The sequence below is a fragment of the Telopea speciosissima genome, chromosome 11 (genome assembly GCF_018873765.1).
Source record: "Telopea speciosissima isolate NSW1024214 ecotype Mountain lineage chromosome 11, Tspe_v1, whole genome shotgun sequence".
Classification (NCBI taxonomy): domain Eukaryota; kingdom Viridiplantae; phylum Streptophyta; class Magnoliopsida; order Proteales; family Proteaceae; genus Telopea; species Telopea speciosissima.
The window spans coordinates 41,383,332-41,407,266 of record NC_057926.1 but is presented as its reverse complement, the minus strand read 5'-3'; the positions used below and the strand labels follow the sequence as shown (position 1 = coordinate 41,407,266).

The 23,935-nt window shown below is 42.0% G+C and overlaps 1 protein-coding gene across 1 annotated transcript in view; it reads right to left on the bottom strand.

Annotated features, from left to right (window-relative positions):
- LOC122645106 (THO complex subunit 1-like) overlaps positions 1–23,935 on the bottom strand; it is an 82,666-nt gene that overhangs the window by 28,061 nt on the left and 30,670 nt on the right. Inside the window, exons 5-12 of the mRNA XM_043838452.1 lie at positions 16,119–16,264; positions 15,933–16,004; positions 2,649–2,721; positions 2,497–2,562; positions 2,317–2,363; positions 558–629; positions 293–418; positions 135–200 (exon numbers count right to left, since the gene is read on the bottom strand). Coding sequence (XP_043694387.1) covers positions 135–200; positions 293–418; positions 558–629; positions 2,317–2,363; positions 2,497–2,562; positions 2,649–2,721; positions 15,933–16,004; positions 16,119–16,264 — 668 coding nt within the window. The remainder of the gene's footprint in view (positions 1–134; positions 201–292; positions 419–557; positions 630–2,316; positions 2,364–2,496; positions 2,563–2,648; positions 2,722–15,932; positions 16,005–16,118; positions 16,265–23,935) is intronic.

Here is a 23,935-nt window from a genome sequence, read left to right as displayed (position 1 = left end):
TCCAAGCATATATGCAAAAAACCTCTAATTACCTGCATATCTAACACCAATAACCAAGGGAGTAGTAGCATATATAACAAGTTCACAGCTACTAGCAAGTCAATAGAACCAACATGGGAGATGAAGATCATCACCTTGAGATAATCAAACAATATAAGACACTGGACAAGAATATGGCGCCGGAAACCTGGATCTTTCAACTGAGGATAGAATAAAAATTAATGAGAAAAACCCAAAGAATTGATACAGGTTCTGCAGGAATCCAATTGAACACAGCTTTAACCCCATTTACCTCTAAACCCATCAATTTACTGCTTGTAAGATATTTTATGCTGAAAGTTGCAGCTTCTTCCTCGATGTTATTTGCATTTCCATCATCATCATTCAAAGGCTGAGCTTCGAAGGTATCCAATACAACCTAGGCATATCACAGTTCAAGAGAATCATTAAATTTGACCATGACATAGAGAAAACTGTTCATTCGTCACAACAAAAACACCAGTAAGACACTGGCCAAATAAAATACCTATAAACTGTTTTGGCAGATAAGGATATACCATTAAGTTAGATGCAAATTTCTGCCATTTGGTTGGACCAAGTGTAGTGGGACCAGGATTGCAGAAATGCTCCTGAAAATGAGTCAAGCAAAACATAAGATTGGAGGGGGAGAGGAAGGGACACTACACCAAATAAAAGCAACTTAAAAAATTTAGACTTCAGTTGGAATATACACCACAGTTATTGTTGCCTAACTGATGGGCCTGCTACTTGGATGGACCAGAAGATATGCACCATGAAATTAGTTGGTAATGAAAAATAATTGAAATTTTAACCAAGTGCATATACAACCTATGATGCAGCCAGCCAATCCAAGATTCCAATTTAGAAACCAGAGATAGATCAGCTGCTCCACAGGCCCAGATCTGAATTAGGATTGTTGAAGCCTAAATCTTCTAGATAACTTGACCCCAAATAACTAACCAAAAGAGGACTCTTAAATGACTATACTAAAGCCAACTACACTACCTAACGGATCCGATCTACTAATTAAATATGTTTGTACATCCCTTTAGACCCTCCACTTTTGGGCTTTAGAATTCAACTGATTACAAATAATACCAAAAGAAATAAAAGCTCGCGACCCAATAGATATCAAAATATGACAAATTTTTGGACTGGGCCTGCATTAAAGTGACTATTACAAATATTTAGCGAGTAACACCAATGAGATGGGCAACCAAATAACATTCTTTAATAGCATGTTGATGCTTTTAGTTATCTAATGAAAGACGATAAAATGATAGAAAGATGTGCAGGAAAACAAGTATCCCCAAGGTAGAGCACTAGAGTTCCCAATTGGAAATTAAGATCCATATACAAATATACAATTGTACATTATGGACTTATTAGTAGGAGGTGGGGCATCAAGCAATGTTTCACTTAACTTCATTGGAATAAAAAAAGTACCTACAATTCAATTCAACTTAGCTCTATCCCAACTGCAACAAAGTTAAAGAGAACTCTCTCTTTGCTCTCAAAGATACCAGTGAGCAATCATTGAAATTTGTTTCATTCGACCTCATGTTAGAACGTAGGCAATGGGAACTTTAACTAATAAGGAGCCACAATTTTTGGTAAAGGGAACCACAACTTTTAATTTAAAAAAAAAAAATTTCACCTTCCAATTATAGCTTATATGAACTTGAAAAGTAGGTCAGAAGTTGAAATTACTTAAAATTTCTCTAGGTGCACACATAGAGAGGAAACTAGGTGATCCACATGATATTTTATAGCTCAGGTCCCATCTAGTAAGTTTGTCCCCTTGGTACTTCAAGCCATCAATATAGGGGACGGCTGATGTAATAATTCTTACCATTGGATAGATAGCCGACTATGTTGATTGGTTGGTTGTCAAATTTTGAAACCAACTCATGACCCACCATTTATTGAACCTTTTCCCCACCATATTGTACCATATAGTCTAATGCTTTTGGACTGAAACTTACCACATGAGTATATGATGGTGTTAAAACAACCTGTTCACGACATTTAAGCACCAAATAAACTGCCACATTGCAGATAACAGTGCCCAAGGGCGTCCACCTAAAAATTTCTCTAGGAGTGCCTCAACTAGATAAACCAGATGCCAAATTAATATAATAAACTGAAAAAAACAACACTTCTGTATCAAGAAATATGTAAAAAGGGGGCAGAGGCACAGATAATTCTTCTTCAAGTTCCCCTCATTTGAGGAAAAGGAATAGCCTCATTGACTAGGTACATCATCATGGGAGGAAAAGGAATAGCATCATTGACCTGTAAACTCCAAAACGTCTTGTAAAAGTTGAAATCAACGGAAATGCCTGAGATGCCAATAGATCAGATCAGTACTAAATAGAGGAAAGATAATACCCATTGAAAAAATTGGAAATAGAAGCAAGAAGATGATATAAAGGAAAACAACGTTAACTAAGTTTTTGCATTAGACTGGAGTACCATCAGGAGTATCCTTCTCATATTTTGTCTCATTTGAAGTGTTAAAAACTCCCTTTATATTCACAGCTGCATGCATCAGGAGAAAAGGTATAGTAACATGATACACAGCAAAATAGAATCAACAGATAAGTGTGAGAGTTCAAATCATCTACCTGAACGTTCTGACAATGGGAAAAAATGAGCCAGAAACATAATAATTCGCCCACAGAATACCACATCATTTGCCTAAAAAGTAAGGGTTGTCATCAGTTCTTTGACAGAAAAACTAGAAGACTTGGGAAAATACAACTTCCATTAATATGGAAATTAGAAGGGCAATAAGTCTACCATGTCTAAGAACTAAAAATTCTCACTGTCTGCGGCAACTTTTTCTTAGTAAAACTTCACATCTTTTTAACTTTTTACTTCCTTTTTTGTAAAACCAATCCTTTATAATCCAGAGATAATTCAAGAGCTTTAGATATCATGGTATATAGTATTTTATATACTTTGGTATGACCCTTCAGATATCATAGGATTATCAACAGATTTTTCCATAAGTCAAACAACTACACATCTTGCAACTTAATTGACATTTTTATCTTCACAAAAAATAGCATCAAACTACTGTATACACCAGCCTGTGAATCTCTAGCTAGCCATGGTATCATTGAAAGGAAAACATCATCGACTGTACTTTCAGAGATGTGCAGAAGAGTGTTAATATGAAATAAAGCAGATCAATGCCCATGCACTTTATTACTTCTGTTTCAGGCATGTTCACCGATTGACTCTTTCATTCTCCTTTACAATTCTGTAGTATTTCACTTGCAGATGATTTTAGATGGAAATGTAAAACTTATACACAATTTTTTTTTTGGGTGAATAAAATATTCATTACCAAAGGAAAAGAGAAAGAGGGAGGGGAGAGAACAAACAAAACAACAGAATTACAAGATCCTGCCTTTATAGAGGGGGAGGCAAGGACTTGCAAAAGAGAAGGGGAAGAACCCAAAGAAACCACAACAGACAAAAAAACAGGGAGGCGACACCCCCAGGAGGCCTAAAAACATCCTTATGAATAGACCCATCTTCAGTGATTGCCGACGAAGCAGGAATTGAAGAAAGTTGCAATAAATGCAGGAAGGCCCACCAAATCACAACTAATTGTCACGGCAAAGGACATGACCACGGATATCCATACTTAGAGGCAACAGCTTCTCATTGCTGGGCAAGGAATAATCCAGGAGGGATCTTTTCTTGGGATAAGGGGGAGCTTATATAACTCTGGTGGTAAACATGAAGGGGGGGGATGAGAACAGAGGGAAGAAGAAGAACTCGGAGGGATAGGGGGGAGGAGGGAAGGGGGCCCTGCGCAAACAGAGAAGGGAGAAGGGACGCAATAGAGATTGGAGGAGGGAGAGGAACCACCCCAATGCCGAACCCAGCTCCAGAGCCAAAAGAGGATTGAGCAGAGGAACCATAGAAGGGGTTGGGTTGGTTGTATGGATCGTAGAGGTAAAGTGGATAGGTCCAGATAGGTGGACTAGGCCTTCAAATGATGAGCCAAACTGAGAGGGCATATCATTAAATTGGAGGGGATAGGGTAATCTTTATTTACATTCCGATCCAAGACCGACAACGAGGGGGACAACGGCATCAAGGTGATTGGTTTCGCAGGGGCCCAGCTCAGGGAGGGTTGGTCCGGTGCTTCAAAAAGAAAAGTTAATAAAACCCAACCCATAGTTGGGCTGGAGGGCCAAAGAGGAGGGGGCACAAATGGGACCAGAAGAAGGATCGATAGAAAGCCTGACAATAGTGAGGTTAGGATGGGATCTGCTGGGCTGGGCTGGGCCCATGAGGTGGGAATGGATTGGATACTGATGGGAGGGTTCGAAATGGGGACAAGGGTTGGGCGACTAGGACCCAACCCCGAGGGCAGTTGAGGGCAAAGGTAAAAAGAGGGGAGGATTGAGGGAAGAGAACCAAACCTGCCATCGCCCGGAATGGATGCAGGGGCCAACAGCAGAGCATAGAAGAAAGGCGAAGCACCAGTAGGAGAATGACTCACAGACGATTGCAGTGTCAAGGTAGCAGTAGGGGCTTCCTGGGGAAAGTGACTATTTGGGGAAGCTGTTGGACGGAGACCGCTGGGGTTGGGAACTGCAACTGTTTCAGGAGAAGTGCCATTGACAGGTCGCAGAACTGAGAAGGGGTTAGAACCAGTGGTCCTTGCAAAGGTATGAACCAGCAGTAGGGAAGGTTGCATAGCGGTATGTCCACAAGGAAAACCAGAGGCCGGTTTCTCTCTTCTGTGAGTTGTCTGGCGACAGCGGTTCCTAAGCTGGCCACAAGAGGGAGATGGATTAGGTCCAACTGAAGGCAGAGGGGTGGGGGAGGAGGGTAGATGGAGTGAGGATGTATGCGGGGGACAGAGGAGGTAGTGTCAAGAGCCTGAGGTTCTTTGTTGTTTCCAGGAGGAAAGGATGTTCAGCCAGGGTTGAGGATTGGGGTAGCAGTGAACGGAATCATGGCCAAAAACCTTACAGACTAGACAGTGTGGAGGCCGCCAGTCAAAGATCACTTCTTGCTCTAAGGAGGAGATGCTTCGGTCGATATTTCAACACAGATTCTAGGGAAAGCTATTCTGTCTTCCCTTTTGATTGTTGCATCTGAGTAGAGAGGTGTAACCAGCACCGAACCGACGATACTCAGAACCATTAGAGCACCAGAGTGGAGAGGGAGCCTCGATAGAAAGATCCACAAGGAAATGGAGGTCAGGCCGACTTTGTGAAGTTGAAGACGACGACTTAGTGGCGAAGGAAGATCAGTTTTCGGCCTCAATAGCACCAACTTATCCTTTTCATCAGAAAAATTGAAGATGAAGAATACATAATCTAGCAAGTATCTAGATGTCCTTGGAGCCTCCATTGCTTAGAGAGAGAAATTTTCACAACATTGAACGGTGATTGGCTTCCGATGAAGTGGCCGACCATGGAATTTGACGCAGTGAGCAATCTTAGAATTACCAATGACGCAGGGGGGGGGGCACAAAGTGAAGAGGGAGACCCTCACTGGAAGACATGGGGGCCTAGCTGAAAAGAGCTGACCAAGCCATTCCACCCTAGGAAGGAGAGGTAGCGGTGGGGATAGTAGGGTGGGTGGAAAGGGGTGTTTGGGAGAAGGCGGAGAAGGAGGGTGAGGGGAGGGAGGGGGGACCTGGGAGGAGGCGGAGAAAGCGGGGAGGAGAGGGAGGGAGGCGGGAGCCCTGGGTGTGATGCAGATCCAGGGGCCTACATCCGCAAGAATAATAAGAAGAAGAAGCCCTAGGAGTAGGGCCAAGTGTTTGGAGCCTTAGTTTAGTTTACTAGTTTTCATACTTAGTTTATTTTTCTTAACTTAGTCTGTTTTGTAAACTTAAATTGAACTGGTTCAAACCATGGTCCAATTTAAGTGATTTTATTCTTTTTATAGCTTAGGGAATATTCTGTTATTTTAAGTTTGTTTTTTAGTCCCCACACCCCCTCCACGATTTCTAATGAGGGAGTGATATGTATTTGTATTAGGAATCAGCCTAGTGATTCAAATTCCTAGGCTGAATAGGAATTAGGAATTGGCAAGATTATAAATAAAACAATTCGTGGGAGGCTCCCCCACAATTCAGAATTCAAAAATCAATCTCTTGCTTGCTGCCTTGCTCTATTGAGTGCTGCCTAGTGAGTAATATCAAGGTGACGGGACTGGTGGATCTTTAGTTGACTCCTTGCATCTTGTAGATCGGGAGGAGCTGCTACTTGTCTTCAAGCTGCTGCCATTGAAGACCTGCAACTTCAAGTAAGTGGTTAATATAATTAGTCATTCCCCTTCTTCTTCTAATCCTCTAAACCTAACCTAGCCCCATCTATCCCCCTTGTCATCCACCAAGGCGTCCCATTGATCTTGTTCCTCTACCCCCTCAAGCTAAGATCAGCACAGAGGCAGATGAGTTATTGTGCCACATCACCGAGGTGCACGCTGATGTTAGAAGAAAAATAGCACTCAGCACTGATCATTACAAGGCTACAACTGACAAGCATCGCCGATATGTCAAGATAAAACCTGGAGACATGGTCATGGTCAAGGTTAACCAAGAAAGCTTTGTTTTGAAAGCTTTCCAAAAAGTCCAGGATTGCTTAAATCTGATTTATATTGAAGGAGTTATGTACTTATCAAACTTAATTTGGTGTGCGAGACTGTTGTCATAATCGCTCTGAATGAAAATATTTTTTTGGACATCAAAACAAATGAATATTTTACCGCACTTTTGGTTTTTAGCAATGTTTTACCATATTAAAATTTATGAAATTTTTAGATTTGAGAAAAACCCCAGCATTAGAAAGTTGAAAATTGTAACTACCGCCGAAAATCCAATTTTTGTTCATGAACTGGGGGGTTGACTTTTTTTTCCTTTTGGAATTTTATTTTTTAACTATTTTTATTGATTCAAATAGGGGGTATTTGCTTATTTATGAATAATATCTTAAGTAAATGTTTAAACAATTACTTAAATGATATTAGGCATAAATAAGTGTTTGTCCTGGTTTCTGATACAAATGTCTATCCTGATTTCCCAAGTGAAACTCCTATTTGGGCTTTGTTTTTACAAAATCTGATACTGCCACTATGTTTAAATGGCCTAAAATAGGCTGAGTACCAAGTTTCAGCCCCAAAATAGGTCTAAAACCCATCGAAACCAACCTTCAAGTTGAAAAAAAAAATTACACAAACTCGACAGAGATCTCGAGCCAACTCGAAAATTGGGCTGGACGAAACCCGAGTTTTAGCTTCTTGGATTTGATACCAAGTTGGAAGTTAATGAATGTAGAAGAACAAGGACAAAGATGAAAGTAGAAGATTGGAGAAGAAGAAGAAAGATGATGGTGCAATGTTGTGTGTTGGAGTATGCTCTCCACCACACTTATATTACTTCACTAATAATAAGGAAGGAATTACATACACCTCCCTAGGGAGATAAAAGGTAAAAAAGGAAAATTACAATAGACAACAATCTAGTTCCTAAAGTACCCTTATTACATAAACTCTAACAGATTGTTGCACAATGGTTGAGGATGGACATGGAGATATAGCATGGAACCATGGAGAGCCTATAGAAAATGACAAGAAAAAATCAAGGTGTAGGTATGGTAATAAAGTGCTAAATTGTAGAGGGGCCACTAGACTGGTACAGTGAATCAGTGATGTTGCCAAATGCAGCCAAGTGCATTATGAGATGAAGCAGGCCATGTCTAAGCACTTAAAGGGAGGAAGACTAAAGAGGGCAGAAGAAGAGTTTGATGAGGCAGTCCTAGAGAAACATCCACGAGCATGGGCCGACTCTGATCACTTTGACAGTGATTACAAGCATGAGGATTTTGAGACACAGGCAAAGAGGAGACAGTTCTAGCAGGCCAGGAGAGAGAGCCGGCTCTCACATCAGATTGAGAGGGTTAGGGCTGCAGAGATGGGGGAAAGGAGCAGGTGGCTTTGGCTCTAGAGCAGCTGGATCAGATGCAAGGATCGCAGGGGAGAAGAGGAAGAAGCAGAGGCAAGGGGATTTGCCTTCAGGAGATCCCAAGAGTGTGAGAGCACCGGCACCGGCACCCCCATCCCCAGATGATGATCCCATTGAGGTTCTTCAGCAAGATCCTACAATGTACAGGCAGCAGGATATCAGACAGAAGAACTATAAAGCAAGCCTGGGGTAATATGAAAGCAACATTTGGAGATGCTGTTTCCAAGTTCTTATTCTACCATAGCATCCCAGCTAATATAGCTCAAGGACCATACTATCAGGCCATGCTTGACACTACAGGGAGGGCTGGCCTAGGAGGGAAGGGCCCCACTCCATGGAAAATGATGAATGCTTAATCCGGCATGTTCTTGCGAAGAAAGAGGTGTCGAGTTAATATATAGATGTAATTAAAGGTAGGAAAAATTACACTGCCACCCCCTGAAGTTTGTACTAAATACAGAGCGACCCCCTATGTTTCTAAATTATACAATCGCACGCCCTGAGTTTAGGTTAATTATTACAGTCAGCCCCACTCCGTTATAGCATTCCAGTTAGTTGTCACGGTGATGATAATTGATGCCTTAAAATGACTAATATACCCCCTAATGGGGTGTGAGGTTACAATTTTGCCCATAGGGCATCCCTAACTTCACACCCCCTTCCCCTGTTACTCGAATCAGAATGAGGTTTAGGGTTCTAGCACTCCTTCCTCTGCAACTTGAAGGGTTTTGGGTTCTCAAGATGGTGATCTTCTGAGGCAATGTTCAACGCCAATGACAATAAGGACTTCAGTACCTGTTTTCTCTGTCCTGCCAGTACCCCCACCGCCAACCCGTCCGCAGGTAATAAGGCTACCACCAAGTCATGTAGCCTCCCCAGTCTGCATCAGGCAAGCAGTGCCAGTATTTGCTGCTCCACCCGTTCGTAAAGAGGAACTTCCGGCTCCGCTTTTTTGTAAGGAGGAGCTACCACCTTTGAAGGTTTCTTCCTTGCCATCAAAATCATCAATTCAGATAGAGGAGGACACAAGGAGCTTAACAACAGGAAATGACTTGCGAGAATCAGTTGCTACAGAGGGCATGAAACAGCTCAGAATTTGATTTTGGTGGGGAAGGATTTGAATTCGGAGGAACTATTTCTGATTTTTTACCGGGTTTTGGTTGGTTTTCTAATATTTTTAACTCCTTCCGAATGTTTTTGTTCCCTTTTCTGGTTGTGGAAAAGCTATATTGTCTAAGATGCATTGGAATTTTACACAAGCAACTTCAAGTTTTGGTGATGCAACCATGCGATGGCAAGTTTTATTAATGGGGAAATGATCACCACCCTCCTGCCCCCAAAAAATCAGGTTAGTGTTTCGGAATCAGATTAATTGAATCAACCGTGACCAATCCCGATTTGAACATTACAATTCGATCGATTCAAGGGCTTTTTTATTACCAATTACTGAGTTTTCAGATCAGTGCAACCGATTATAGGGTCGATTTCAGATCAGATTCTGATATGAATTTGATTACCCATTGTGATTTTCATATCCCTATTCCATGTAAATGTGCCTTGTTTTTTCTGCCCTTAAATCTTCTTTTTCCCTCGTCTGTGTTCTTAATTTGATTGATTTTAACTATAAAGTTTGAGGTTTCCCATGGAGAGAATATGCCCTCAATGAAGTTTTTTAACTCTCTGTTTTTTACTCCCTTTTATGTTGAGTATTCGGACTAAGAGACAAAGTTTGGGTTTGCTGAATTTTTAGAGTTAATGGAGATGAGGGATAGGCGTGAGAGCAGGAAAAAAAAAAGATAGAAAATAGAGGGAGAAGAGATGAGTAATTGAGATGAGGGAGAGAAGACATAGATAATGGCAGGTGGTTGTGAAGGGAATACCTGTGCGTGCAGTGGAGTTGCAGGTCCAACGATTTCAATTTGGGGAAGAAGACAATGGCTTTGGTTTATAATCTTAGAAGAGGGCAAAGTCATAATTTACCACCGAGTATTATTTAACAGGATATTAAAAGAGGGCAAAGTTGGCATTTTACATTGTATTATTTAACACACCGTCCACTCAGGGGGTACAGCTGTATAATTTAGAAAGACGGGGGTCACTCTGTATTTAGTACAAACCTCAGGGGGTGGCAATGTAATTTTGCCTTAAAGATATGTATGAGGGTGAGGTGACTAGTGTTAGATCTGTGGGAGGCCAGGGCAAGGAATTCCCAATTAAGGTTGGGTTACATGGCGTTTCAGTTTTGCAGATGGCACCAAAAGACCAAAACACTGGAGAATTAAGTCGTCCCTAGAGGATCCCAGCCAACCAATCTTGGAGGGCAGGTTCACCTCTTTTAACCATCCTCTAACACGCTCAATAATGGACGCTGCAGTACGTCGTCTCTCCCCATGCCTTCTGTTGTTTCTCTCCTTCCAAAGCTCCCAAATAATCAAAGCAGGCAAGATCAATGTTATGTAGTCACTAAGGTTCTTGCAGCCCGCCGACTCATGCCAGAGTGCCACCCGACTTCTGACATCTTGAGAGGGCAAAAAAGGAATGTCCAAAAGCCGAGAAAAGAAAATCCAAACCTTAGAAGCCGTACCTCCAGAACCCAAGCAGTGATCCGTGGTTTCCCTCCTTGGCTGTCCATAACAGTTGCATCTGGATGCCAGGGGGATACCAAGAGCCATTAGAGAATCATCAGTGGGGATCTTGCCCATAAGAAGCTACCAAGAAAAGAAAGCCACCTACGGGGGCAGCGCTTGACACCAGACCTATTTAGCGAAGGAAGTTCCTGGAGACCCACGTCGGACCTCATTCCAAGCCGACCTTGTAGAGAAAAGACCATCACTAGCAGGAGACCGCACCATGACATCGTCTCTGTCCGAAAGCACAAAGTTCTCCAGGGTGATGCTGTTTTTGACTGCCTCAGAATCAATGAGGCTTAAGATGTTCTACCTCCAATTTCCCTCCTCATCCACCACAACCTTCACACACAGCTCCAGATCGACAAGCAGGCCATTGTCAACAAAGTCGATCAAGGGGCCAACCCTCACCCAGTTATCAAGCCAAAAGGAGATATTGCCAGCCCTAAGGAGCACCTTGACCTCTCCATCATGAACCCTTTGAACTTCAACGTGCTACGCCAAGTTTTAGAGCCATTCCCCACCATTCCTGCCAACGAACGCATGCAAATTTTTAAAGTACTTGGCTCTGAAGAAACCACTCCATAGAGAACGCTCTGACAAAGCTTTCCAAAGGCCTTTAAGCCTGAGGGAGAGGCTTACGTCCTCAAGGAACCGAATTCCCAGCCCTCCTTCCTCTAGCGGCCTACAAACCTTCTGCCAATTCACCTAGTGTCTGGGATTACCCCATTCTGAGCTGCCCTAAAGGAAATCAGCAAAGATCCCATAAAGCCTGCGAAGGACCGCTTTAGGCGGATCTAGAGTGGCCAGAACATGAATCGGCATAGAAGAGAGAACATGCCTTAGAAGCGTTACACGACCTTCGGAGGACAATAACCTTCCTTTCCAACCCGCCACCTTACTCCTGATCTTCTCCACCAGCCCATCAAAGTAACAAATTCTGAGCCTACCCAAGTAAAGGGGAGCTCCCAGGTAAGTGATAGAGAGCGACCTCCTGGGGAAGCCAGTGACCGCCCCAACCATATGGACTGCAGCCGCTAAGGCTTTGTCCCCCAAAACAAAACAGCTTTTTTGCCTGTTAACGAGTTATCCTGAAAAACCTTCATATCTGCCGATGAACCCCATACTTTGCTTGAGAGAGCTCTTCAACCCTCATGAGAAAATGATGGTGTCGTCTGCAAAGAGGCAATGAGAAACCCCAGGGCACCCTCTCGGAAGTCTGTAAAACGCTGCATGCCCATCAATGAATAGCCCTTTTATTCCCCTGCTTAGAACCTCTTCCGCCAAAATAAACAGAGCAGGGGAGAGGGGGTCCCCCTACCGTACCCTCCTGGAGGATTTAAAGAACCCGGACTGCCTGCCCCCCATCACAACAGAAAACTAGCAGTTATCCACAATCTTCCTTATTAGAGAAATCACTCGTTTCCAAAGCCAAACCAAGAGAGTACCAACCAAAGGAACTTCCATTCTAGCCGATCATAGGCCTTAGCCATGTCCAGTTTGAGGATCACGTTGCCACCCCTTGTCTTCCGGTTCAAGTCTTGAGTTACCTCCTGAACAATGGCTATATTATCATGTATGCACCTGCCTTGCACAAATGCCCCTTGCTCCTCTGCCACTAAAGATGAAAGTAGCCCTACCAACCTTGAAGTAATGATCTTTGCAAGAATTTTATAGGAAAAGTTGCAGAGACTAATGGGCCGTAAGTCAGCCATTATCTCCGAGTTGTCCTTCTTTGGAATAAGCACAAGGTTGGCTGAGGTAAAGCTTCTAAGAAGAGCTCCTCCCACAAAGAAGTCCTTCACTGCAACCCAGACATCACTTCCTACCACCTCCCAGCAGGCCATGAAGAAAACCCCTGAAAATCCATCTGGACCTAGAGCACTGTCCCCTGACAGAGCAAAAACAGCCTCCTGCACCTCCTCCTCCGAAGGAATTAACAGCAGAGAGGAGTTATCAGAATCAGTCACAATTTTGGGAATCAGCGACAGCAGACCCTCATCAACCACATAGCCCTGAGAAGCAAATATCCCTGAGAAATGCCGCATTGCCTCAGCCTAAACCACATCACAGTCAAAAATCCACTCACCATCAATTCCCCTGATTTTGCTGATGCCAGCCATCCTCCTTCTGACATTCACCATGGAATGAAAGAACTTCGTGATCCGGTCCCCCTCCTTTAACCAGGTCACCCTCAATTTCTGTCTCCAAAAAATCCCCTGCTGCAACAAAACCCCCTGAGATGTAGAATTATCACCAAACTGGGCTTCTTTTATTAGGAATAAGTTTAGGGTTGGGATATATATATATATATATGTTGGGCCTTTGATCCCAAGGGTTTTCTATGTAGTAGGCCACTTTAATGAGCCTAAACTAGGGGTATATAGGTTGCATACGGGATTAGCCCAATACTTAGTTTATTTTTATGTTTTTTAATTGAACCGGTTCAAATTGGTTGCATCCAATTGGTTCAATTTAAGTGATCATGTGACTTGGTTAAGTGGTCATGTGACAACTTAAGTGGTCATGTGATGTAAGTTGGGCTGGATTAGGACTCTATAAGCTCAGCCATGTTTTGAGTCTATTTCCTTTAGTATTCTAGTTTCCTAGTCAGTTTAAGTTACCTAATAGGTTAGGGATAGGGTTAGGCCTTTCCTTTTTAGTGTCTAAGTCTATTTTTGAGTCTTCTACATAAGTTTGTAAAGGAGGCCAGCATTGAATACGAATTTTGATTAATAAAAACTCAGTTTTATGCTTGCTGCCTTTATTGCTTCTGTTGCTCCTTGTGAGTGTGCATCCTTGTGGATCTCAAGGTGGAAAGGGATCGGTGGACTCCGGTTGACTCCTTACGCCATGACGGATGGGAGGATCTCTCACTAAAGGTGGTTCCATCCTTCTCTGCTCAAGCTGCTGCCGGTGGATTCCTGCTGTAAGTTTGAATTTTTTAATTCTGTTTTCATTCCTTTTCCTTCCCCCCAATCGATCCCCCTTTATTTTTATTTGATTTTCCCCATAAACCCTAATCTGACATTGTCTCTGTGAAACCCTAGAACCTGTCCAGCCTTCATCCTACATCTGTTTTTCACCAAAATCAGATCACAGCCTCCCCATACCAATCCCTCCACTAGACCAGAGCTGCAGCCCATTCTGATCAGTCCAAACCCTAGTTTTCAGCCTAGATTCTAAACCCTAAAACCAAACCCTAAAAATTCTGGAAATTGAATTTTGTTTCAAAACTTGTTAAAATCTGTTTTAATAGCTTTCCCTAAGCCTGCCTATTAAAATCAGATATACATTACCCCATTCCCCCATACCTAACCCTAGAATTTAACCTAAAAACCCTAATTCTGCCCAATCAAACCAGCAGCCTTTTTTTTAGATCCTATTGCTTGGCCTCTAGTGGGATTTTTCTCCTATCTAGAGCTACATTACCCTGAAGAGCATTTCTGGCCTCCTCCAGATCCCCCCTGGATTCGACACTGTTACACCGGTCCGATTCCGCTTCTGCCCTGCTAACAACATCTTCTGCATCCTTTACCTTCTGATGGCTATTCCCAAATACCTCCTTATTCCAGCCACGGAGAGCACGTCGAAGGTCTTTGAGATTTAGGAACAACACAAAGAGCGGCGAAACAAGCACCGGTTTACCCCACTGGTTCCTGACAAATTCCATAAAATCCGGATGGAGTAGCCACATCTGTTGGAATTTAAAAGGCCACCAAGAGCGGTCGCGGACAGCAGCAAAAGACATCCAAATAGGAGCATGATCAAGGCAGGTCCTATTGAGATGAGTAACATCACACCTGGGGAAAGCCCCAGCCCACTCCGCATTAACCAAGAACCCGTCCAATCTGGCCATAACCCTCCTAGCTCCAACCTGGTTGTTCGACCAGGTAAAAACGCTGCCCGAGAAACCCGCATCCAGGAGGCCAGCACCACTCACAAAACTTCCAAACTCTTCTAGGGAAATTGAACAGGCAGGCCTCCCACCCGCCTTTTCCGCTGGGGAAGCAACAACATTAAAATCACCCCCTACTGCCCACGGGCAAGTAAAGGTCGTGCAGAACATCTCCAGCCTGGTCCACATCTCCCGTTTCTCCATCACCGAATAAAGGCCATGAACAAAAGTAATAAGAAAACTCCCCCCACCTGTATCCAGATACCGGAAAGTGACAAACTGCCGACGCTCCTCCATCACTGTCACCTGCAACGAGACCCTCCAGAACACCCACAGCCTGTCCAGGACATGCACTGAGTCCAACCCAACCCTTCGCAAAATCAAACGTGCCTTAGAGGCCTGCGCCTTAGGCTCTGCAATTGCAACAATATCCATCTGATGCTGACTTACCAGAGTTTTTAACCATCTCGAGGTAGGCTTATTCCCAATCCCCCCTGCGTTCCAAAATAAGCAGTTCATTTAGAAACGTTGAGAAAAGCCTCTACCGATCTCATGGATCTCATGACACGCTGACCAGTCCCCTCCCTTGCTGGCCTACCCCGCTTGACTCACGGACTTGTTGCTTGTATTGTTCACTTTTATATATGTCACTCTTCGTAACAAATAATGGTTGATGTATGATTTATTTAATGGTTTATAATTTGATGTCTTTTCATTTCTAACATTTATTTAAGTATTTTTTTACTTGAATTCCATGTGTTCTAGTACTAAAGGTTGTGTGAAATAGGCCATAGCAGTGTATATATACAGCGTACACTACCAATGTAGGGTCCGAAGTCAAACTACCATTTTGAGTTAGATTTTTCAAAATTTAAGGGTTCCACTATGTTTTTAGGGCCTAAAATAGGCTGTTGTGCAACTTTCATGACCTAATTAAGTCATATGGCCAACAAAACCAAGGGCCGAAATTTGAAGAAAAAAATACAATGTCTTGGCCGAGACAACTAGGTTTCAGGCCCGACCAAAACCATGCCCGAAACCGAGACCTCGAACTATGGTTGAAATAAGGCTGAGTTGAGTTGAACTAGCTCTTTTTTCCCGATATATCCATTGTTGCAAAAGTCAGTTATAACTCAGCAAAGTCATCATTTGAGTCCTAAATTTGAAAATTAACTATGTTTTCCAAGTGGCAAATTAGGGACCAAATGGCCGTCATACAGTAAAGAGTTCCCAAATAAAATACTCAATGCATCAGAAAATTCTCTTTGTAATTTTTCTTTATTAAAATCGGGATTTCTTAAAAAGCTAATTCACCCTCCTTTGTCAAAACAAATCATACAATTCATTGAGAAATTATATACGTATAGGTACATGAACAAACCTTGGAGAGACGACGAAGAAGCTGATTGCATGTTCTCAACATCACTAGCTTCCCTCGCCCGAACAACTCTTGCTGCACATAATGCATGCCAAAACTAGTCATAATAAGGAAATGACCATCTTAACCACAAACAAGATTGCTCAATACAAATTGCAGTACAAAGTAGAACAGAAAAAGTTTACAGACCTTCCCCAGTACGTCTTGTTTACTCTCTATATAAGCAAAAACTTCTTTGCAGTCTCTCATAGTAGACATTTCAGTCATATCTTCCAGAAGTTGGAATATCATACCACCCTCAACATGGCCTCTCTCACAAAGATACAGAACAATGTCTAGAAAAGAAAAGACACAACGAGATCAAAATATAAAAGATGCTATAATGGAGGAAAAATCTCAGAACCTTTAAAAAGGTATTGGAGATAGAAACATTAAAGAAAATTGTAGACGGAGTCAATAGTGTTCACCGTCTGTAAACACAAAGGAAATACTAACCCCATGTGTCTGCAGATACAATGTGCTCCAAGGGCACACTTTGCAGTTTGCACAATATATACGTTTTGAAACAACACATCGATGCAGGATCATTTAGTTTTGGCACTAAAAGTGATAAACCAGGGACTAGGATAGCAAATCTATGAAACAGACGGTGTGGTTTGGTTTTAGGGGGTGAGATGCTGAGGGTTATGGTAAGGTTTTGGAGAAAACAGAAATGGTTTCATGCGTGTTTGCAGTTGGGGTGAGAAATTCAGATCTGGTCATTGAAAGGAATGGAAGAAAATAAGGGAAATCGCACTCAGGCTTCTGGGAAATCACAACCACGCTTCTAAGCAATCACACCTAGAAATGGAAGCTTTTACGCCTCCACTAAGAGAGATTTCCATATGCTGTTAAATTTTCTGATTTCATTACCTTCTGGAAAGTGAGACATGCACATATATAAAGGGGACTTTCTTAGCTTACAAGGAAAGAAACTCGACTAAGCAAGTACTAACTTATAAGCTCCAAGTATTAAAATGTAAAAACTTGGGATCTAAGTAATTTAGCCTCTATAAAATAGAATACTTGGGCACTAAGGAACTGCCCAATAGAAGAAGTACAAAAATGTCCCCGACAATTAAAAGTTTCAAATTGCCTCTAGGTTAAATTACAAAAATACCCCCATGAACAAAACTACGAAAAATACCCTGGATCCAAATTACAAAAATACAACAACAACAACTCAGCCTTATCCCAACTGAATGGGGTCGTCTACATGAATCCTTGTGAAAGCGAGATAAGAAAAAATAAAAGTAAAGAAAATGAACACAACACATCAACTACAGATCAGTCTTATACAAACTAATTGGGGTCTGCTACACGGTTCCTACCCATCCAGTCAGCTCTGTTCAACGTCATACACTTTGAAAGAAGACCTAACTATGCATGTCTTTCCTCACCACTTCTCCAAGGGTCACTTTAGGCCTGCCCCTAGCTCTTTTAGAGCCTTCAATCTGAATCGAGCACTCCTCTGAACTGGAGCATCCGAAGGCCTCCTTTGAACATGGCCATGCCACCTTAGACGACTTTCTCGTAGCTTATCTTGAATCGGGGCTACTCCCAAACCAGCTCTAATATGATCATTCCTTATTTTATCCTTTCTGGTTTTGCCACTCATCCATCTCAACAACCTCATCTCCGCTACGCTTACCTATATGACGCTTCTTAATTGCCCAACACTCTGCGCCATACATCATAACCGATCTTATGGCTGTCCTATAAAATTTTCCTTTAAGTTCTAAAAGGATCCGTCGATCACATAGCACTCTGGATGCACCTCTCCACATCAACCATCCTACTTTAATTCTTTGAGAGACATCTTCTATATCACATTCCTTACTGATGATCGATCCTAGATACCTAAAACGGTCACTTTGGGGTATCTCCACCTCATCAACTTTTATCCCCTCATTCTCCGTCCCGGAGTTGCTAAAGTTACATAACATATACTTTGTCTATGTGCTACTTATCTTAAAACCTTTCGATTCCAAGGTTGATCTCCATAACTCCAGTTTGGCATTAATTCCAGCTATTGTCTCTTCCACCAAAACAATGTCATCAGCAAAAAGCATGCACCAAGGAACCTCTCCTTGGATGTCTCTGGTTAACTCATCCATGATAAGCGCAAACAGATAAGGGCTTAAAGCTGATCCTTAATATAACCCAACCATAATTGGGAATTTGCTAGCTTAACCCTCCCCAGTTCTTACACTAGTCACTACACCATCATACATGTCTTTAATTATGTCCACATATTTACTTGAAACATCTCTCTTCCGTAGCACATGCTAGATAAAATCTCTAGGAACTCCGTCATAAGCTTTCTCTAGGTTAATAAAGACCATATGGAGATCTTTCTTGCTCTCTCTAAATCTTTCCATGAGTCTCCTAAGTAGGTAGATAGCTTCTGTTGTCGATCTTCCTGGCATAAAACCAAATTGGTTCTCTGAAATAGTGGTCTCTTTTCTCAAGTGGGTTTCAATAATCCTCTCCCATAATTTCATAGTATGACTCATTAGTTTATGCCTTTATAGTTGTTGCAACTTTGGATATCGCCTTTATTTTTGTAAATTGGGACCACAATGCTTCTTCTCCATTCATCTGGCATTCTCTCAGTGCACATAATCTTATTAAACAACTTAACAAGATAAGCCACAGATTCCTAAGCTCTTCCACACTTCTATTAGGACTCCATCTAGGCCTAGGGCCTTGTCTATTTTCATCTTGTGCTTTTTTTACTTCAGAAACCCTAATTTTACGTATATACCTTCGACAGGTGACTAGATGTGTAGTGCCTTGTTCCAGTCCAATATAACTTGGTGGTAACAAAACAGTTTTGTGAATAATGCTTAAGTGAATCGATATGATTCCCTAAACCCTTTATTTATAATGATAAGAACCAGAATTACATGGACATATATGCCCTTACATAGCTGACATGGTATGAACCAGAAAAAAGAAAGGGAAAAACATAAGTAGGAAAGGTCCAGAATACCCCTACGGTATTCTGGCCCATATATTCTAACACCCCCTCAAGTTGGTGCAAAAATATCACACATGCCCAACTTAGGTAAAAAAGGATGAAATTCTTTGCCACTCAGCCCCTTCGTGAACACATCAGCCAGCTGATCAGTAGACTTCACATAGGGAACACAGATTAGTCCAGCTTCAAGTTTCTCCTTGATGAAATGTTTGTCCACCTCCACATGTTTAGTTCAGTCATGGTGGACAAGATTACGAGCGATGCTAATGGCAGCCTTATTGTCACAATATAACATCATTGGAAGTTGGACAGCAACCCCAATGTCTTGCAACAGCCCCTTAAGCCACAACAATTCACAGCTACCATGAGCCATCGCACGGAATTCTGCCTCAGCACTGGATCTTGCCACCACATTCTGTTTTTTACTACGCCAGGTGACAAGGTTCCCACCTACAAAAGAGCAGTATCCAGAGACGGATTTCCTATCACTTGAACCAGCCCAATCTGCATCAGTGTACACTTCAACCTTCAGATGACCATTGGGAGATAAAAGTATTCCTTGTCCTAGAGCATAATTCAAATATCGTAAAATGCGAAGGACTGCCTCCATATGAGAGGAATGAGGGTCATGCATAAACTGGCTGACCATACTAACTACAATGGCAATGTCTGGTCGAGTGTGAGAGAGGTAGATAAATTTTCCCACCAATCTCTGATAACGACCTTTCAAATGGTTTGCCTTCTTTCTCCTTGAGTCTTGTCGTAGCTTCTATGGGAGTGTCTGAAGGATGACACCCTAGCAGCCCTGCTTTAGACAGTAGATCCAAGACATACATTCTTTGAGACAAAAATACGCCCTTTGAAGAGCGAGCAACTTCTATCCCTAAAAAATATTTTAGAGTCCCCAGATCCTTGATTTCAAACTCACGGCCAAGAAACAGCTTCAACTCTTTGATCTCATCACCATCATTGCCGATTTGCCGGTTACTACAATATCATCAACATAGACTATGAGGAGAGTTACCTTATCACCCACTCGTTTGATGAACAAGGTATGATCAGCATTGCTTTGCTGGTATCCCACTGAAAGCATAGCCTTGTGAAATCTACCGAATCAAGCTCTAGGTGACTGCTTCAATCCATAGAGGGTACGCTTAAGTTTACACACCTTACCCTTGGTGGCATGACTTGAAAAACCTAGAGGAATTTCCATATATACTTCTTCCTGCGGTTCACCATGGAGGAAGGCATTCTTCATATCCAACTGCAGAAGATCCCATCCAAGGTTCACGGCACAGGATAGCAATACCCTTACAGTATTGAGTTTTGCTACTGGTGCGAAAGTCTCCTGGTAGTCTACGCCATATGTCTGAGTGAAGCCTTTAGCAACCAGAGGTGCCTTGTACTGATCCACTGTACCATCTGCCTTCTGCTTGACCACAAACACCCATTTACATCCCACTAGTTTTTTCCTTGGAGCAAGATGTTAACAAAACCAGAATTGAATGCTTGAAATGACCAGAATCGATCACCCAACCCCTTTATTTATAATAATTAGAATTACAACTTATTCATAATGAAAGTAGGAATGCCCCCCTTGCCTATTCCTATTAGGAATTCCCATTCCAACTAGGAATCCCAAATAGAGATCGGCTAAGGGGGAAAAAACAGAAAAAGAAATAAAAAACTAAAAGATAAAACCAATAAACTAAAGGACTAAATTACCTTTATCGGGTAAAGTAGCCTATCTCAACACTCCCCCTCAAGTTGGAGCAAAGATGTCGATCATGCCCAACTTGACTAGATTGGGATGAAACAATTTCCCAGACAATCTCTTGGTGAAGATATCAGCAAGTTGATCAGCAGATGTCACAAAGGGAATACAAATCAGCCCATCTTCTAACTTCTCCTTGATAAAATGCCTATCCACCTCAACATGTTTGGTACAATTATACTGTACTGGGTTGTGTGCTATGTTGATTCTAGCCTTGTTGTCGCAGTACAGCATCATAGGAAGACGAATAGGGACACCAAGATCTTGTAGCAAACCTTTAAGCCAGAGTAACTCACAAATTCCTTGTGCCATAGCCCAAAACTCAGCTTCGGCACTAGAACGAGCAACTACATTCTGCTTCTTGCTATGCCATGTGACAAGATTTTCACCTACAAAGGAGTAATACCCAGAAATAGACTTACGATCTGTAGAACCAGCCCAATCAGCATCAGTGTATGCTTCTATCCGTAGGTGACCATGTGTAGATAGAAGAATTCCTTTTCCAGGAGCTGACTTCAAATAGTGCAAGATACGAAGAACAACCTCCATATGAGAAGAGTAGGGATCATGCATAAACTGACTCACAGTACTCACGGCGACAGTAATGTCAGGACGAGTACCAGCCTTTATTAACAGGCTCACCCTCTTTTTCCTTGAGCCGAACAGTAGGGTCCATAGGAGTATCTGAAGGATGGAAGCCTAACAACCCGGTTTCAGCCAATAAGTCTAGGACATACTTCCTTTGGGAGAGAAAAATGTCTTTAGAAGGTCTGGCCACTTCAATCCCAAGAAAGTATCGTAGTTTCCCTACATCTTTAATCTCAAATTCTTGTCCAAGGAAGGTCTTCAACCGTCTGATCTCATTACCATCATTGCCAATAACCACTATGTCATCAACGTAGACTATAAGAACAGTGAGTTTTTCACCAACCCTCTTTATAAAGAGTGTGTGATCAGCATTACTCTGCTTATAGCCCACAGAAATCATGGCCTTGTGGAACCGGCCAAACCATGCTCGAGGTGACTGCTTCAGTCCATATAGTGCACGCTTCAGCCTACACACTTTTCCTTGGTTTCTGTCACAAGAGAACCTGGTGGAATGTCCATATACATCTCCTCATCCAGTGCTCCATTTAGGAAGGCATTTTTTACATCTAGCTGCTACAAATCCCATCCAAGGTTGATTGCACAAGATAATAACACACGAACAGTATTTAACTTCGCAACAGGTGCAAAGGTTTCCTGGTAATCAATGTCGTATGTCTGAGTGAACCCCTTGGCCACGAGGCGTGCCTTATACCTATCCATAGTGCCATCCACCTTCTGTTTCACCACAAACACCCATTTACATCCAACGGTTTCCTTCCCAGGTGGAAGAACCACAAGCTCCCATGTGTTATTTTTCTTCAAGGCCTCCATTTCTTCCATCATAGCTGCCTTCCACTTTCCATCTGATAGAGCTTCCTGCCAATTGTTAGGAATACATACAGAAGAAAGAGAGGAAACAAAAGCACTGCTACTTGACAATGTGATTGGGATGTTATGCAGTGGCATAAACGTTTAAGACATATTTCTCTTTTTGTCATGAAAAAACTCCTACCTCAATTTGTTTTTTGTTGTATTGAGTTCATATATACTTCAATGTAAATCTTAACAATTTGCCACACATTGTAAATCTCACTACTTTTATCATGGTCATATAACTACTTCTCCATTTCAAAGTTTTCAGTCTGATGTTTGGGGACCAGCTCCTTCTACCTCTCTATTTGGTTATAACTACTTTGTTACCTTTGTTGATGACTACTCTCAATACATGGGTGTAACTTTTGAAAGATAAAAGTGATATATTTGCTTCCTTATAAAATTTCTATCAAATGGTGTGCACTCAGTTTGAAACTTGAATTAAGATTGAGAGGACTGATAAAGGAGTGAATACATGTATGGGGAGCTGCAAAGGTTCTTTGATGAAAATAGGATAGTTTATCAAGTAGCAGGTTGATACACCTCAATACAATGGAGTAGCTGAAAGAAAAAACCGTCATTTTGTTGGAAATTACCATAAGTTTGTGGGCATGCATGTTCCAAAACTTTTCAATAGGCCTTGCTTGCAAGCACCTTCCTTATAAATTGCATTCCATCTAGCATTCTAGGTTTCAAATCTCCCTTGGCACTCCTCTCACTTACCACCCCCACTTTCTCTCGTCCACCTAAAGTCTATGGCATGTGTTATGTTCATGTTTGTAAGTATGACCGTACTAAACTTGACTAGAAGGCTCTCATATATATCCTCCTAGGTTACCCAACTATTGAGAAAGGCTACAAATGCTACCATCCACCTTCTTGGAAGCGATTGGTATCTAAGGATGTTACATTTTTTGAGTCTGTTACAGTTTTTTTCTTCTCAGGCACCACCTCTTCAAGGGGAGAGTAAAAGTAAAGAGGTGTCTTGACCTTTCCCATCTTTCTTTTTTGGGAAAATTACACTGCCACCCCCTGAGGTTTGTATTAAATACAGAGCAACCCCCTGTGTTTCTAAATTATATAGCCACACCCCCCTGAGTGGACGGTAAGTGAACAGTGTTAAATAATACATTTTAAATACCAACTTTGCCCTCTTCTAATATCCTGTTAATAGTCAATGGGAAATTCCAACTTTACCCTTTTACCCTTATGTACAAAACCCTCTTTCTTCTCCAGAAACTCCACTGTCCTCTCTGGCGATCTACAAGGGAGGAACTCTCTGAAGGTGGAATATGGATTCGAGTTCCCAGCTATTCCAGCCTGTTGCAGCACAGACATCTTAGCGACCCTACTGCACGGAACCCTCTTCTCCTTTCCCATAAAAACAACTACTCCTGTCAATTGACTTTTTTCATTGCAAGTTGTTAAATGATTCTGGATAATAGGTTACAGGATGTAGAACACTGTGAGAAACGATTGTATCTTGTTTTTTAATAGCTAGATCTGGATTGGAAGAAGCACATGGATTCGTGTCCAGAGCTTGCTAAGAATCCGCGTTTAATAAAAGTGAGTGAGATCTTTCCCCTCTGTAGAGCGCCCTGTTGCCTAGGTGTCCCTCCACCTTGGGTTGCCTTCACAACTATGGTTTGAAGAAAAAACTTACTTTTTCAAACATATTCAACTGCCACATTATGAGATTTGGTGTACATTTGTAAGTGGGAATTTGCCATTACGACTACTCCTGTCTTC